The 16,911-nt window shown below is 41.8% G+C and overlaps 1 protein-coding gene across 4 annotated transcripts in view; it reads left to right on the top strand.

Annotated features, from left to right (window-relative positions):
* slc6a9 (solute carrier family 6 member 9) overlaps nucleotides 1–16,911 on the top strand; it is a 222,206-nt gene that overhangs the window by 203,103 nt on the left and 2,192 nt on the right. For all 4 annotated transcript variants that reach the window (XM_067990113.1, XM_067990112.1, XM_067990114.1 and 1 more), the window contains 7 exons: nucleotides 2,246–2,380; nucleotides 3,322–3,425; nucleotides 6,241–6,478; nucleotides 10,289–10,423; nucleotides 11,117–11,216; nucleotides 13,631–13,731; nucleotides 15,111–15,281. In XM_067990113.1, coding sequence (XP_067846214.1) covers nucleotides 2,246–2,380; nucleotides 3,322–3,425; nucleotides 6,241–6,478; nucleotides 10,289–10,423; nucleotides 11,117–11,216; nucleotides 13,631–13,731; nucleotides 15,111–15,281 — 984 coding nt within the window. The remainder of the gene's footprint in view (nucleotides 1–2,245; nucleotides 2,381–3,321; nucleotides 3,426–6,240; nucleotides 6,479–10,288; nucleotides 10,424–11,116; nucleotides 11,217–13,630; nucleotides 13,732–15,110; nucleotides 15,282–16,911) is intronic.

Genomic DNA, 16,911 nt, shown 5'->3' with positions numbered 1-16,911 from the left:
AAAGGAATACAGCCACATTCTCCCTCATAGGCCCCACTCCCCTGCCATTATGCTACTAGGGATTACAGGCGGATGTTTCATCTCTGAATTTGTACCACTCAGACATAAAGAATTCAGTACCAGGTACAGACAGACATAGCAAACATATACCTACCACCCAGTCACCTCTTCCCAGCAATACTTCCAGGAAAACCGAGGACATTACCCCACTATATCCCCTAAAGTTTTACCCCCCTAAACTGCAATACCAGCAATTAGATATACCAGAATAGAATACCTAGAGGAGACACAAGTTTTTGTGGATTGTAAGGTGTAGTCAGTGGGATTCTCATGTTATTGGGGCAGATCTGGTTTCTGCCAACAGTCTCACCAAACCCAAAGTTAGATCTTATCAATGGTACTGCATACTGAGGAAAAGAAGAAAAATACCAATGACTTAATTTTTATTCTAATCAATGTGTCCAAAATCATGGAATAGCTGGTGGTAATGCCAATCTTGGCTATGGGGTGTGAGATAGGCCTGGGAACTTCAGCTAAATTGAAGGAAATTTTAAAAATGCTAAATTGCCCATTCACACATCCAGCAGGGAGCCTTGCCCACCGGAAACACAAATCAGAAACTTGGTCTAAACACGATATGCACACGTGATATTCCGACCGTTAATTTACACCGGCTGCAAATTTTTGCCTTTTGAAGATTTTGTGATTACCTCTCAGAAGCATCATGGGAAAGGTATGCTCACATCAGTTCCTGTCGTGTTAGGACCCAGATTATCACGAGCGGTTTCGCACATGATCAGCTCTGATCTGAGCTGGCTTATTAGAGCCCCTGAATAGAGGCAAGGAGTTCCCTTGCAGGGAGGGTAATTTTAACTTTTGGCGATGGCGTGAAACGGGTGATATCAGATTGGCCATTCATTATACACCCTACCTAACTTTCCTTGTAATGAAAACCGGGCAGGGTATATAATGGGACATCCGATCCAGTATCACCCGTTTTATCCCATCGCCTAGAGTTAAAACTACTCTCAGTTTAGAGGGGGGCGGGGAGAGGGAAAGATAAAGGAGGTCATGTCAAGAACGAGGGTGGACACAAATTATTTTTAAAAGGGAATAAGGATTAATTCATAAAGGTTAATACACTGAAGGCTTCGCCACAGCTAACCAGGGGGCATTCTTGCAAATCTTAGCTGCCGGTGAGCCAACACCCTTCCCACTTGGTTGCTGGCTAGTCGAGCCCTTGACCAATGATGGACAGAATGAAGGAAGAAAATAAGTAGCTCAGCAATCTTCAGTGTTCATCAGTTTACAAGAGCCGCACAATTACTGGAGTAGATTTAATGAAGTAATTCTCCCAGCACAGAAGCTTTGCTCAACAGGATTGGCCATTTATAAAATCTACCCATAAATTAATATTTTTTTTTAATAAAAAAGTTACGTACTCTCATCCTACAGAATGATAAGAGCAGAACATGATACATCGTGTCATTTCAGTCCATAGAATAAGCTCCATGACTTAGAGAATTCCCCAGCCTCCCAGCTCAGCGGTGACTCACCTGTAGCACTTCATTTCATTGGGCTGCAGCGAGCAACTCCGCTGGCTTGAGACGGAAGGGCAGAAGAGGTCATCTGAAAAATGGGAAAGTTGCTTAGCAGAATAGCCCACATAATTGGTGTCTTATTGGCAACCATGTTATTCATTTAAGCAGGCTGCACTGTACTATAAATGTAATGAGGACTGGTCACCACTTGTCAGTGGAAAATTCTAGAAGAGCTCTGTATTATTTTGCCATGTTACATCACATGCAAGCAGTGTTGTGAAAGTTTTGCAATGCAAACATTTTCACAATGCAAAAGACATCACAATGCATGTTAATAAACACATTTTGAATACTATGAAGGTAATGTTTCAATAGTAATGATCCCCTTTAAGAGGAGTTTAGTGTATTACTTTAAAAAATATTTTGTACCCGATTTTCTATTTTAAAAACAAGGATCTGCTTCCTTTCTCCTCAAATAGGTTTGCATTCCACTCATTTTTTAAAACTGGGGAAGGGCTCTCTGAACATAAAATTCCTGATTCAATTTTTTTCTGTTGCTGCTCCATTCCAAATGTAGAAAGAAATTAGCTGGCAGTAAGCTTATTACTAGAATAAAACCTGCAGATGGGGAAAGGTAGTCAAGGGTTGCTTAGTCTGTCATTTCCAGCATGAATATTTTCTATGTTGCAATCTTATTTTTATAGGTGGTGTACTTCACAGCAACATTCCCATATGTTGTGCTGACAATTCTATTTATCCGTGGGATTACTCTGGACGGAGCTGTCAATGGCATCATGTACTATCTCACGCCTCAGTGGGAAAAGATTTTAGATGCAAAGGTGAGTCGACTATAGTTTGTGGCTTGATCAAAGTCCATTCAGAAAAGAAGTGTACTGTGATGTTGTGCCATGTGGTTCACACTTACGAATCCCCAATGTTCATTGTACCATCATGGGTTGGTGCCAAGCAGAGACCAGGCACTACGTCACAGGGAGAGAGAAATGGAGAACCAATTTCAACTAGTTCCACTTTTTCAGGTTTCCCAGCACCTGATAATACAACAAACAATAGTTAGAAATCTTAAAGTACTAAACACCATCTAGTCATTTGATAGGAGAAGGACTTGTGACCTTGATTCCCTTAATTGGTGAGTTCCAAATCTCAGTTTGGTTTTTGGGATCAGGGATGATGCTAAGCAGAGGTCAGGGCAAGATTATAGGCGAAACTTTCAACTTCAGCGGGGTCATAAAACAGGCAGTAGCGGATCGGCTGCTAGTTATACACTCCAGAAAGGAAAGGAAAACCGGATGAGATGTACAACTGGGGACTGATCTGCTACCACCATTTCATGCCCCCACTGAAGTTGAAGGTTTCACCCAATATTGGAAAATGAGACAACCGGGGTGCTCATACAAATCTCAACGTGCCCAGTTACAGAACGGCACGAGCACATACTGATCAAGTTGCCTGCCTATTGCTATAGCCCTGGGAAAGGTACACTGCATTAAGTAGGTAGATGAACCTAAAAGAGTAAAATAATTGAAATGGGAGGGAATATATCTATTAAAAAAAATCTTCAGTACAAAAAAAATGCTCCATCCCACTCTGTTTATGAAGTGGCAATGCCAGTGTGCATGTTTCCACTGTCCCTGCAGGACAGCTTGTTCGGAAAATCTGGAAATAACAATTCTCATGAAGAATTCAGTAAAAAAAAAGCGAATATCTTTAGTGTTGTGTTTTGTAAAATGTTAACTGTGGTCTGTTTTGCATTCTATTCCAGGTCTGGGGTGATGCTGCTTCCCAAATTTTCTACTCCCTGGGATGTGCCTGGGGTGGCCTGATAACCATGGCATCTTACAACAAGTTCCACAATAACTGCTACAGGTCAGGGAGTATTCTCAAGAACTGGAACTGATGCATTTTATTTTAACTCCCTACTCTATCCTCTTTGGAATTTTATTTTCCTTGGTTTTCTTCATGGAAGGGTTTGAAATTTCCAACTGTTTTCGTATGCCAAGACAAGCCAAGCTTCTTAATCCAGGCCCAAATAATGGCCGATTCCAGATATATCAATTCATACAAGCAGGGTCTATTTCTTTGCTACAATTGGGCTGTGCCACAAAATAGTAAGGGTTTTGCAAATGCTCTTATCCCAGGAAGATGATTTCCTGAACCTGCCACTACAGGGAAGAGACCAAAATCAGCAGAGATTAAATCACCAACACGGGCCCCCCACTTGTGCCGCTTCATGCAACATTGATGGAGGTCTAGGAGCAGGTTGCTTGCCTGCCTGCCTTTCTGGCCTGATAGGTTGCAGAATGGTAGGCTGGAATAGGAATACTGTGAAGAAGGAAATGGGAGGGAAAACAAAAAGGTCCTTTCCTCTTCAAACTTAAAAAAGACTTTTGAGACACTGTATTGGTGGTCCCATGTGCTATGCCATGGAATCAAGAGAACAAGTACATGACTTCAATGTAAACCATTCTTTCTGCAGATAGGGAAAACACCCATAAGAGTTGTGCATCTTATTTGTTACACTGGCGTCCCACATAAGTGTTTTTTTTTTGGCATGGCTTACACTTTCCATTGTATGTTCGTGAACAGGCGAGAAAAGAGTTTGCTGAACCTTTTTCTTTGAAGGCGAAGCACCTTTAATACCATATATAAGACACAGACCTTTCTCTTTGCTGAGACTTACTCCTATCTTTGGAGCACTATTGAGTCGATTCAGACGGTAGTGCTTCTGTGTGCATAGGGCGCAGATGTCCTCACTTGATGATGTCATGAATAGTTAAAGAGAAATTAGGATCCTTTTAGACGGGAATCATAGCCAGAATTTTCTACAGTTAAACAATAATCAGATATCATTTTCTGAGGTCTGCTGCCCTCTATATACAGCAATGTGACAGTTTTATTGTATATTTTGATGTTTATTTTTAATCTTAATTGTTACTATCACTCATTTAATCATTACTGATGCACTATAAAGGGCGATTCTCCATAGATCTAACCTATGGGTGTAGAGCACAGGAACTTGTAGCTTGCAAGTCAGAAATTTCAGTATGTAAGTATAGAGTCAGTTTGGGAAAACACATCTAAAGAGCAACAGAGGTGCATGCAGTGATCTCAGCCATCTCAGCCCCAGGACATCGCTGCAGGAGTTCCTCAGGGTAGTGTCCTAGGCCCAACCATCTTCAGCTGCTTCATCAATGACCTTCTCTCTGTCATAAAGTCAGAAATGGGGATGTTCGCTGATGATTGCACAGTGTTCAGTTCCATTCGCAACCCCTCAGATAATGAAGCAGTCCGTGCCCGCATGCAGCAAGACCTGGACAACATCCAGGCTTGGGCGGATAAGTGGCAAGTAACATTTGCCCCACACAAGTGCCAGGCAATGACCATCTCCAACAAGAGAGAGTCTAACCACCTCCCCTTGACATTCAACGGCATTGCCATCGCCGAATCTTCCACCATCAACATCCTGGGGGTCACCATTGACCAGAAACTTAACTGGACCAGCTACATAAATACTGTGGCTACAAGCGCAGGTCAGAGGCTGGGTATTCTACGGTGAGTGACTCACCTCCTGACTCCCCAAAGCCTTTCCACCATCTACTAGGCACAAGTCAGGAGTGTGATGGAATACTCTCCACTTGCCTGGATGAGTGCAGCTCCAACAACATTCAAGAAGTTCAGCACCATCCAGGACAAAGCACCCCGCTTGATTGGCACCCCATCCACCACCTTAAACATTCACTCCCTCCACCACTGGCGCACCGTGGCTGCAGTGTGTACCATCTACAAGATGCACTGCAGCAACTCACCAAGGCTTCTTCGACAGCACCTCCAAAACCCGCAACCTCTACCACCTAGAAGGACAAGGGCAGCAGAGGCATGGGAACAACACCACCTGCACATTCCCCTCCAAGTCACACACCATCCTGACTTGGAAATATATCACCATTCCTTCATCGTTGCTGGGTCAAAATCCTGGAACTCCCTAACTAACAGCACTGTGGGAATATCTTCACCACACAGACTGCAGTGGTTCAAGAAGGCGGCTCACCACCACCTTCTCAAGGGCAATTAGGATGGGCAATAAATGCTGGCCTTGAAAGCGACGCCCACATCCTATGAATGAATAAATAAGTGAATTATCGAGACAGTGCAACTCATGGTGATATTTACAGTATCACATGGCTGTCTGTCACATCTCACCCCCAGGATTCCTCGGGTCACAATACTGGTGCAAGCGCCACTTTGGGCACCTCTCCGGTGCCTGCCTGCCTATGACTTCTGGAAACTCCAGTGCCTGCCTGTCCTTTAGGCATAGGATTACCCGATACTCTCCAATGGGGCCTCTAAGCAAGGGAACTGATCTGGCTACATTGGTTACTTGACTTGTAAGGGGCAGACAAAAGTACTGTCCCTTACAAGGCATCAAGGAAACTCCCAGAAATGGCAGAAACTTGGTACCATTTTCCTCGGGGACCCACCGATCTCCCACGAGTTATATTGGGTGACTGCCATACGCCCTGTTGAATTTCAGTCCCTCATCTAATTCTTTGTGATATGACAGTAAATAATGGTATTTGAAAGAGGACTGTTTGATGCTGGATTCTCTCAGCTCTTTAATTCTTTAACATGTGACTTGCAATCTCACCTCCATCTGTTACTGTTGTTCCTCTCTCTGCTACAGGGACAGTATCATTATCAGTATTACCAACTGTGCGACCAGCGTTTATGCTGGGTTTGTCATCTTCTCCATTCTTGGATTCATGGCTTCACACCTGGGGGTCGAAGTGTCGGAAGTAGCAGATCATGGTCCTGGACTGGCCTTCGTGGCCTACCCAGAAGCCCTGACTTTGCTGCCTGTCTCACCTTTCTGGTCCCTTCTCTTTTTCTTCATGTTGATTCTGCTGGGGTTGGGTACACAGGTGAGAGACATTTTGCATTGTTTTTCCTTGAATAACAGTCTTCAGTTCGAATGAAAGGTCGACAGATTGATGAAGAATTTGATGAATAAAACGGGACAAACATGGAAATTTGCTAAACACCTAGGGGCAAGTATTCACAGTTCGGATTTGTCTTTGACTTTGGCTTTGAGAGTTGCCTAAGCTTCAAAGAAATTCAATGATCATAGAATCATAGAAAGTTACGGTACAGAAGGAGGCCATTTGGCCCATCATATCCGTGCCGGCCAAAAAAGAGCGATTCAGCTTAATCCCACTTTCCAGCACTTGGTCTGTAGCCCTGTAGGTTACGGCACTTCAAGTGCACATCCAAGTACTTTTTAAATGAGTTGAGGGTTTCTGCCTCTACCACCCTTTCAGGCAGTGAGTTCCAGACCCCCACCACCCACTGGCTGAAAAAAACTATCCTCAGCTCCCCTTTAATCCTTCTACTAATTACTTTAAATCTATGCCCCTTAGCCACTGACCCCTCTGCTAAGGGAAATAGGTCCTGCCTATCCACTCTATCTAGCCCTGTCATAATTTTATATACCTCAATTAAATCTCCCCTCAGCCTCCTTTGTTCCAAAGAAAACAACCCCAGCCTATCCCATCTTTTCTCATAGCTAAAATTCTCAAGCCCTGGCAACATCCTAGTGAATCTCCTCTGTACCCTCTCTAGTACAATCACATCTTTCCTGTAATGTGGTGACCAGAACTGTATTCAGTACTCAAACTGTGGCCTAACCATTGTTTTATACAGTTCTAGCATAACCTCCCTGCTCTTATATTCTATGCCTCGGCTAATAAAGGGAAGTATTCTTTATGCCTTTTTAACCACCTTATCTACCTGTCCTGCTACGTTCAGGGATCTGTGGACATGCACTCCAAGGTCCCTTTGTTCCTTTACACCTCTTAGTATCCTCTGATTTGACCCTATTTGAAAGTAGAACAAGGTTGTTTTACATGCTTTGAAAAAAAAGGTATTTAGGCCATCAAAAATCGGATCCAGTCTGCTTTCCCTGAAATCAATGATCCAATCTTGAATCCTTCTTGAGAACACCATGGCCTGGAGTTTCCGTTAGATTGTGCTGGTTTTATCAGCGCAATCCGACCGAACCAATGCAAACGATTGCGGAAACTCAAGGGTCGGTTATGTCAAGCGTAAATCCAGTTTCAGCGATCTTTAACGCTGGTTCAAAATTCATTGTGCCTGAAGCCTAGCCCCACCCACAAAACTGGCCACGCCCCTAGATTGGAATAATGAGGCTGGTGAATTTCCGTCGATTACTAAGAAACTAACTAGTGTACACTAATGAAACTAGTAAATGGTTCAGTGTATTTTTAAATCATTTTCAGTGATTTAAAATCAGGTTACTCACAGGCGGAGGACTGGACACTCTTATTAAAAATGCTTATTTTTTGTAACAAGCCCATTTTCAGCTGTATTAATAAAACTACACCAGGTTACCATTCTTAAATACATCAATGAATATTTTTTAGTGCAAAGAAAGAAAAATAAACAATTACGTTCTATTACGCTGACCGATTGCGTTGGTTTATGGAAGATTTTACGTTTGTGATTATGCAAATGTATTTTAATTGTAAATGTAACTTAAACTGTAACTTAACCAGTGCAATTTCAAGCGCAATTTGCGCCCAAGTACCGATTGCATCCAAAGCGGAAACTCTACCCCCATATGTTATGGTAAATGATGTCAGAAATCATGATGCCATTTTCAAATAATATTTCATACTTCATGCAGGTGACATTAACACATCATATTTTACTGTGATTGTTGTTCTGCTTTTACAAGATTCAATAATTTTTAAGATAAATTCAAAATTATCATGATATAAGAATTGTTGAAGGTGTTTACATTCTCAATTCTCCATCACAGAACGAGATGCAAGTAATTTTCATAATCTAGCACCTACTGCATTGAAATAACGTATATTTAATCGTATATATAGGAAATGTCTTGTGACTGAAGGAAGGGGTGGTGTGGTGCAGTTACAGCACTACACATACACCTCTGGGACCTTGAAACAACCCCAGCCCAGACAAATGGGATGAAAGTCCCTACTATCTGCTGGATTGTCAAAGTCCTAAGTGAGGTCAAAGTGATGGCTGGTGTGGGAAATGGAAATGTCGTGCTGGTACAATTGGGGTGATCTTCTGACATTGGGAATAAGAAACATTAGTTGGGTAAGTGTAGGGAACACTACTGTGCATCTATTCCACGCTATCTCTGACCTGCGAGCACTTGATGCCAACACTGGGTGTGAAGACTAAGAAATGAATGCCCCAGCACTGACAGCTCATGTCTTAATGAGTGCAGAGTTCACCCAATTTCTTGTGTTTTTTTAAAGATCATACCCATGGCTAGCCTGCGATATGATATTTATACAAGCCAACCAGGTAACACATGATGAGGAAGTTACAAGCGTGTTATGTCCGTTGGGTTCATAAATTGTATAAATATTGCATTATGCTGGTACTTATACAGTGAAGGTGTCAGCCCTTTCATTGTACAAAAGATTTTTTTTTCTCTATAATTTTTTTTTTGCTAGCCTTTACTTCCTTGGTGATGGAGTGGCACCTGACATGATATAACAATTCAAGCTGTTGTAAAAGGATTCTCTGTGGCTGTGCAGAACAGGGCGTCAGCCCAGTCAGCAAGGCCACTTTCATTGCATTAGAGAGGAAAAAACTTATACTGCAGTACCATTAACATGATGCCTGGACTGAGTCACAATCAACGTCATTAAGGTCGCATCGATACCACGCATAAACTCACTCACAAACAGGCTCCCATATGGTATGGATAGCTTATTTTTAAATAGCAATATTCTGTTTAATTGTTTCTAACTATCATATGACCGGTACATTTTGGTACATGTGACATACCATGTTGGCATCATGTAGCTAGTGCTGAGGTATTACCTGCTTTTTAGCCCCTACAGTGGAATACCAGGAAATAAATATGCACTATATAATCTTGTATACACTATTTAATGTACAGTTTATAGTATACACTATATAATGTAATTACCAGTGTATGATATGTTATATAGTGTAATTTACACTGTATAATTCACTTGATACTTTATGGTTAAAATTACAGTATACTATACAGTATATAATATACACCATGTAATATTTACACTATTATACCACATAGTGTAATTTAATTATATAATGTAACTTATATTACATTGTACAGTACACAATATTTATTTTGCATTATAATATACTTAATAGTATTTGCACTGTGTAATGTAATTTAAAGTATATCATTTAAATACTAAATGCTATAATGCAATTCACACTGTTCCATATTATACTGCATGCAGGGCAGGTCATTTAGTTTCACTCTGTTCTGTTCAGAGGCCATGAAATTCTTCGGAGCTGCTCCCACTTCACCGGCGTCACTTCACCGCAGTATGGTGGAAACCCCAAGTTGGAGCAGTTCCAAGGAATTTCCCGACCTGCGACTTGTTATGCAGAATAGCAGTACTTAGGCAGCAAACCACACTACACGCAGGAAGTGTGAACCTGTGGGATTTGTCCCAAGAATTCAATTTGGAGTAAATCACTTCCCCTAATTTTCTATTACATAACTACATAATTACATATATTGAATGTACATTATATTTTACAAAATGCCTCACGTTATTTTGAAATATACACAACATAATTAGTATATAATGTCCACTGTATAGTGTCATTTACACTATATGGTATAGCATATTCTGTATTATAAATAATAATGCTTCTGTTTGTTTCCCCAGTTCTGTCTATTGGAAACACTGGTCACTGCTGTCGTTGATGAAATTGGTAGTGATTGGATTCGTAGGCGAAAATCCATTGTGACTCTGGGAGTTGCCATTATTGGCTTTATTCTGGGAATCCCACTAACTACACAAGTAAGACCATTGGAAATGTGCATCTGCTATTTATTGCTTTATTCCATTTACATTAACAGAGGAAAACTAACCAATTTCAACAACTTGTGTTCAAGGAGAACTTTAACCCTAGTTAAAAATGGATTGTCACAGTTAAGTTAATGGTACACTCATGACTAGCATTCTCCATACTTTAAATGTGTATATCATTTAGCAGTAAACCACTGCTGATTTTTTTTCTTTAACAATGCCAAAATTGAATTATAATTAATTCAGCTAATTTTTATTAAAGACTCATTAATTCATGTTTTAATCACATGCTTTCAATCTCTCTGATTCCTCACCAGTAACTAGCTACTATATCAGATTTTTAAAAAAAGAAAATATCATATTACAGTGAGGATCTGTGTCTAATACTTAACGTTTCTGGAATGCTCTGGTACTCTTTGAGACTTATTGTTCCCAATTTGTACAAATAGAGTCAATTTTTTTTTAAGTAAAGAAGTATGAGCAAAATATGACTGGCTTCTTATTAAATGACTCACAAAGTGAAATCGGAATCTAATTTTAAATAAAGATTAACCATTACTTAGAGTAACTATGAAGAGGCATCAGCTACTTCATAACAGATGCAAGGGACAATAAAACCCTGCGTCTCACAGTGGATTCATTTAGGCAGAAAATTATCATTTTTTTTCTGTTTTTCCGTCACAGGCTGGCATTTACTGGCTCCTCCTCATGGATAACTATGCAGCCAGCTTTTCACTTGTCGTGATTTCCTGCATAATGTGTATCGCCATCATGTATATCTATGGTAGGTATCAGTGGAGATTTACGCTGCCACAATGTAGCCCTGGCTGATCTAATATGAGTAAGTATGGACTGAGCATGTCCAGGAGTCCAGACCTGTTAATTGCTAACTATTGCAGAACTAAATATTGCTCATATGATCAGGCAAATTGTATATGGTATGCAAAAGTAGCAGACTTGATGGGCTGAATGGCCTTTCTCAAAATATGGTTTCTTATGTTCGTATGACATTGTCCTCCATCTCCCATAGTAAAATCTAGCTTTGTTAGCACAGTTTATGGTGTTATCTGAACCCCTTGATTGCATTACTGTTCTGTAGTTCATTGAAATTAATATATACCATTTTTGTGGTATATATTAATGATTTGGACTTGAATGTGAGGGGCTTCATCAAGAAGTTTGCAGATGATACAAAAATTGGCCATGTGGTTGATAGTGAAGAGGAAAGCTGTAGACTGCAGGAAGATATCAATGGACTGGTTAGGTGGGCAGAAAAGTGGCAAATGGAATTCAATCCAGAGAAGTGTGAGGTAATGCATCTGGGGAGGGCACATTAAATGGGAGGATACTGAGTGATGTAGAGGAACAAAGGGACCTTGGAGTGCATGTCCATAGATCTCTGAAGGTGGCAGGACAGGTAGATAAGGTGGTTAAAAAGGCATACAGAATACTTTCCTTTATTAGCCAAGGCATCGAATATAAGAGCAGGGAGGTTATGCTAGAACTCTATAAAACATTGGTTAGGCCACAGCTTGAGTACTGCGTACAGTTCTGATCACCACATTACAGGAAAGATGTGATTGCACTAGAGAGAGTATAGAGGAGATTTACAAGGATGTTGCCAGGGCTGGAGAATTTTAGCTATGAGAAAAGATTGGATAGGCTGGGGTTGTTTTCTTTGGAACAAAGGAGGCTGAGGGGAGATTTAATTGAGGTATATAAAATTATGACGGGACTAGATAGAGTGGATTGGGAGGACCTATTTCCCTTAGCAGAGGGATCAGTGACCTGGGGGCATAGATTTAAAGTAATTGATAGAAGGATTAGATGGGAGCTGAGGATAGTTTTTTTCAGCCAGAGGGTGGTGGGGGTCTGGAACTCACTGCCTGAAAGGGTGGTAGAGGCAGAAACCTTCAACTCATTTAAAAAGTACTTGGATGTGCACTCAAAGTGCCGTAACCTACAGGGCCACGGACCAAATGCTGGAAAGTGGGATTAAGTTGGATAGCTCTTTTTTGGCTGGCACAGACACGATGGCCTCCTTCTGCGCCGTAACTTTCTATGATCCTATGAAAGGTAATATCCAGCATTCTTTATGAATACACACAGCAAGGAATCTTCTTATTATCTACTTTTAAAAATTAAACATGAGAGAACTGTAGGTCCAATGGGACTAAGTTGTACATCAAAAAAACAGTTTCAGACAACATTGCAAACTTGCACAGTGTATGTATATATTTATTTAAGAATTTTATAATGAGAAAACTATATATAAACATTTCCCTGTAATATTTGTTAATGAACTAATTGTATCAGTCAAAATGCTTTTTCAAAAAAAAATCATCTGCCATTTTCCTTCAGTAACTGAAACATCCAATGTCTAAAATAAGGTTTTAAACAAAAGATTCAAAACATTACATATTTTCACAATAATGACTAAATGTATCCATTGAATTGTTTTTTTTGTGCCTTTTAATACTTCCATTAAAGTTTTTACTTGAGGGTCTCAGCCTCTCCCAAAAGAGTGGGCTTAGCCTTGATATCTTTGGTCAGAACAGAAACTATGTTATCTGACAGCAGATCCTGCATTTTGAGCACATGCAGTGCACAAGTTCTGTTGCATTTAAGCTAGCCAAGTGATAGAATGCTATTTTTCAGCTGCTAACAGAATCTATTTGGATGTTTTTCAAAGTAATTTGAAGAAATGCTAGAGGATAAATTTCAGAAGTTTTATTCAAGTACATTTATGTTGTGTTTTTTTTAAAGAGAGAGGCTGTGTCTGAGGGAAAATGAGAAACAAAACCTAACAAACTGTACTGATTATGTACCTGTTGTATCTTTAGTTTGTGTCAAATTATATTCTATGAACTTCAGAAAGCATATTCAGCTGAGAGAGAGAGAGATTCATATACACAGAGTGCCATTCCTGATCCAAATTTGAGTTATTTAAAAAATGGAGATGAATTTTGAAAGCAAACAGAAAGCCTATAATTATCACCTGGTTATCACCTATTAGCAGGATTTACTTAAAGCTTGTAACGGACATTTTTGTATTAATCTAACAAAGTGAAACTTAACCAATTTATTGCCACCATTTGATAATGACACAAATATAACAATGGGAGAAACAAAAAGGATGGACTGTTCTGGACTCGCTACTCAGTGAAAATCAACTATTGTCTTTCTTGGTTTTGTCAGGACACAGGAACTACTTCAAGGATGTTGAGATGATGCTTGGCTTTCCACCTCCAATCTTCTTCCAAATCTGCTGGCGTTTTGTGTCTCCCAGCATTATTTTTGTAAGTAACTGTTAGATATATGAATAAAAATGCTTGAAAAACTAGTGTGAAGCAGAAATGGCATTCATCTTAAATGCTTGGCTTGTGTATTGAGTTCAAACTCGGTCCTTTCACCTCTAGAGCCTGGATTCAAACTCCCCCCAGGCTCAGGGATTTAGATTTTTCTCTTTGAAGGATATAAGGGCGTTAGGAGAAATGAGTTTCATATGCTGAACCGAGGTCCCAGTATGGTTGCCTCGTCACACCACAAAACTGCCCATAAATTTGGACTCTCCATAAGCACAAAACTGTCCATAATTTTGGACTAATTGGCATTATTTAGATAACTTCACCAAAGGATGGCTGGTTTAAGAATTGGAAATGTCATAGTGGTGCAGTGGGGGTAGGGGTTTACTCTTCCGAAGTCGGTGCTTGAGGTACATTGCTGAGGCAGAGTAGGAAACATCTTAATAGGTATAAAATTGTTATGAGATATGGGGGTTGAAATTGATCCACTACTGCCCATTTTGCGCCCCACTGAAGTTGAATTTCACTCCCTAGGAGTCCATAGAAAGTGTCCTTTTTATTCAGTGACAATCAAGTATACATTTATTAAAGTGTGAAAATGAACAGGAGGAATCCTATTTTTGTTCACCCTATTAACATTTCTTTATCTTCCTCTGTTTAAATGTCCCACTACCATACACCATTCCCTGGGCTAGGAGGAGAGTGGGTCCGCTAATGCCAATTTTTAACTGGCCACGAGGAGGGAGCAGGAATGGCCCGGAGTGACTCGCTTTCTTTTCCCTCTTTCTGCAGACTCTTGTTAACCATAGCACAGCCAGGATCAGGAACTCACCATGGGGGAGGGTTATGACTTGGAACGCAGTTCCTACCACTCTGTGGTACAATGTGTAGGAACGACAATGTGTTACATTACCATGTCTGTGCTGGTTCCACCCTTTTGACTATGCATAGCCAATTCTTGTCAATGGCAAGTTCAGTGTACTAATAAAAGTTTGCTCATGTCAGTTATTTCTTTTATCAGGAGCTCTCTTTTCTACTACCCACTGCTACTAACTGCCTCAGGGCTGGTCCCTGGGATAAATTGCTTCTAACCATATCCTTTTAAGTGGAGAATGCTATAAAGCACTTTATAGTAACTGTCTAAAATCTATAACATTTTCAGTGACAGACATTACAAACTGTAGAGAAAAGATTGCGTTTGAGAGGGATAGCTTGCTTCAAGGGTAGTTTGAGCTCATTTAAACGAATAAGAAAAATTCTAACTTTGAGAAATTTGCTCTTAAATAGAACTTGCTCTTATCAGGAATGTTGTTAAGTATGTTAACCATTTAGATTTGAGTGAAGTCAATCATTTTTTATTTGTTCCTTTCCAGTTCATACTGGTGTTCACTGTGGTCCAGTATAAGCCCATCAGTTACAATAACTACGTGTACCCATCCTGGGCTATCACTCTCGGTTTCTTGATGGCACTCTCCTCAGTCGTCTGTATCCCGATTTATGCCATTTGGAAGATATGCATATCAGAAGGCTCCACGTTTTGGGAGGTGAGTGGACAAAGTAGTAAATTGAATCCACTATATGCGCCATGGGTAAGGAACACTTTTTTTAAAATTGAGAAATCTAAGTGAAGGAGACCAAGACGGTTTAAAAGATTACGAGAGAAGACAAAATAAATCAAGAAGTAGTGGTTGGGTGATGCTAGGCTTGGCTTTTAAAGGCATGCAGATTGTAGGCGGAAGGGAAGATTTAGGAGTTCCACAGAAGTGAGTCCTGCGAAAGAAGGCATTAGATTGAGAAAGTATGCTGGGCTCAATTTTAAAACCAAGCCAGGAAGAGAGCGGGGGGGGTGGGTCAAATTGAGGTCGGGAAAGCCATTAGTACGGGTTTCCCGGACATCCTTACGATTTTGATGTAAGGATGTCTTTTTTTTTGTCTGTTTCCCTTCCAAATGACCGGCCTGAGTGACAGGCTGGTCTCAGACGAACGGGAGACCAGCCAGGGAGAGGATGTCTTCAGGTAAGTCTGCAGGTAAGACTTTGTTTGTATGGATGGTGGGAAAGGGGGGTGCATGGGTGGGAATAGGGGCATGGGTGGGCATAGGTTGGCATGGATGGGAATAGGTTGGCACGGGGTCGTGAGTCGAGGGGGAGGGATCGGGGGTCATCGCGAGGGTCTGCGATCGTTGAGGGGGAGGAACGGGGGTCGGGGTGGGGAGATCGGGGTGGGAGGATCAGGGGTTGGGGGATCGGGGGCAGGAGGATCGGGGTCGGAGGATCGGAGTGGGGGGGAAGGTCGGAGAATCGGAGGTCAGGGGTGGGAGGATCGGGGTGGGAGGATCAGGGGTCGGGGGATCAGGGGCGCGAGGATCGGGGTTGGAGGATCGGAGTGGGGGGGAGGGTCGGAGGATCGGGGTTGGGGGATCGGGGTTGGGGGATCGGGGGCACAAGGATCGGAATGGGGGGAGGGTCGGAGGATCGGAGGTCTGGGTGGGAGGATCGGAGTGGGGGGAGGATCGGGGTCGGAAGGAGGATCAGGGTCGGGGATCTGCGATCGGGGGTGGGGGGCGATCGGGGATCGGGTGTCCGCGATCATTGGGGGGGTGGGGGTTGGTGCAGATAGGCTTGTTGGGCCTGGGGGAAGCACTCCTGCTCCTCCGGGCCCACAAGCTGTGCCGCCTACCTCTTAGTCTCGGGCCTTCTTGCCTCCTTTCATGAGGCGTAAAACAGAAGGCCCGGGAATTCCGGCCCCCCGGGGTTGAAATCGGGAAGCCCAGAGAAATGGAGGCCTGAAGCCTCTTTGAAAGGTTTGAAGGCCCAACCCGCCTCCTGGGAGCAGGTTAGTTGCCCGCCCTGGTGAAAACCGGAAATGGGCGGGTTGGGGGTGGGTCTGAAATGGTGGCAATTTTCAATGCCCTCCTGCCCCCAACCCACCCGTTCTTCACTTTGAAAATTGAGCCCTTTATATCTGTTCCAATTGATGACCACCTAGAAGTTCTTCCTGACAGGTCCTAACGTTCCTTTTAACAGTTTTAACCCTGCCCCCTTGTTCTAGTATTCTGGCATACTTCGAAGTAAAGCTCCAGATGAACTTTATCCATACCAATTAATATCTGGTATACTGCTATAAGGGTTGCCTCCTTTCCAAGCGAAAGCACCTCAGTTTCTGCAATCCTGC

This window comes from Heptranchias perlo, chromosome 9 (assembly GCF_035084215.1).
Source record: "Heptranchias perlo isolate sHepPer1 chromosome 9, sHepPer1.hap1, whole genome shotgun sequence".
NCBI classification, from domain to species: domain Eukaryota; kingdom Metazoa; phylum Chordata; class Chondrichthyes; order Hexanchiformes; family Hexanchidae; genus Heptranchias; species Heptranchias perlo.
The sequence above is the reverse complement of the archived record's forward strand: the minus strand, read 5'-3'. Positions and strand labels throughout refer to the sequence as shown.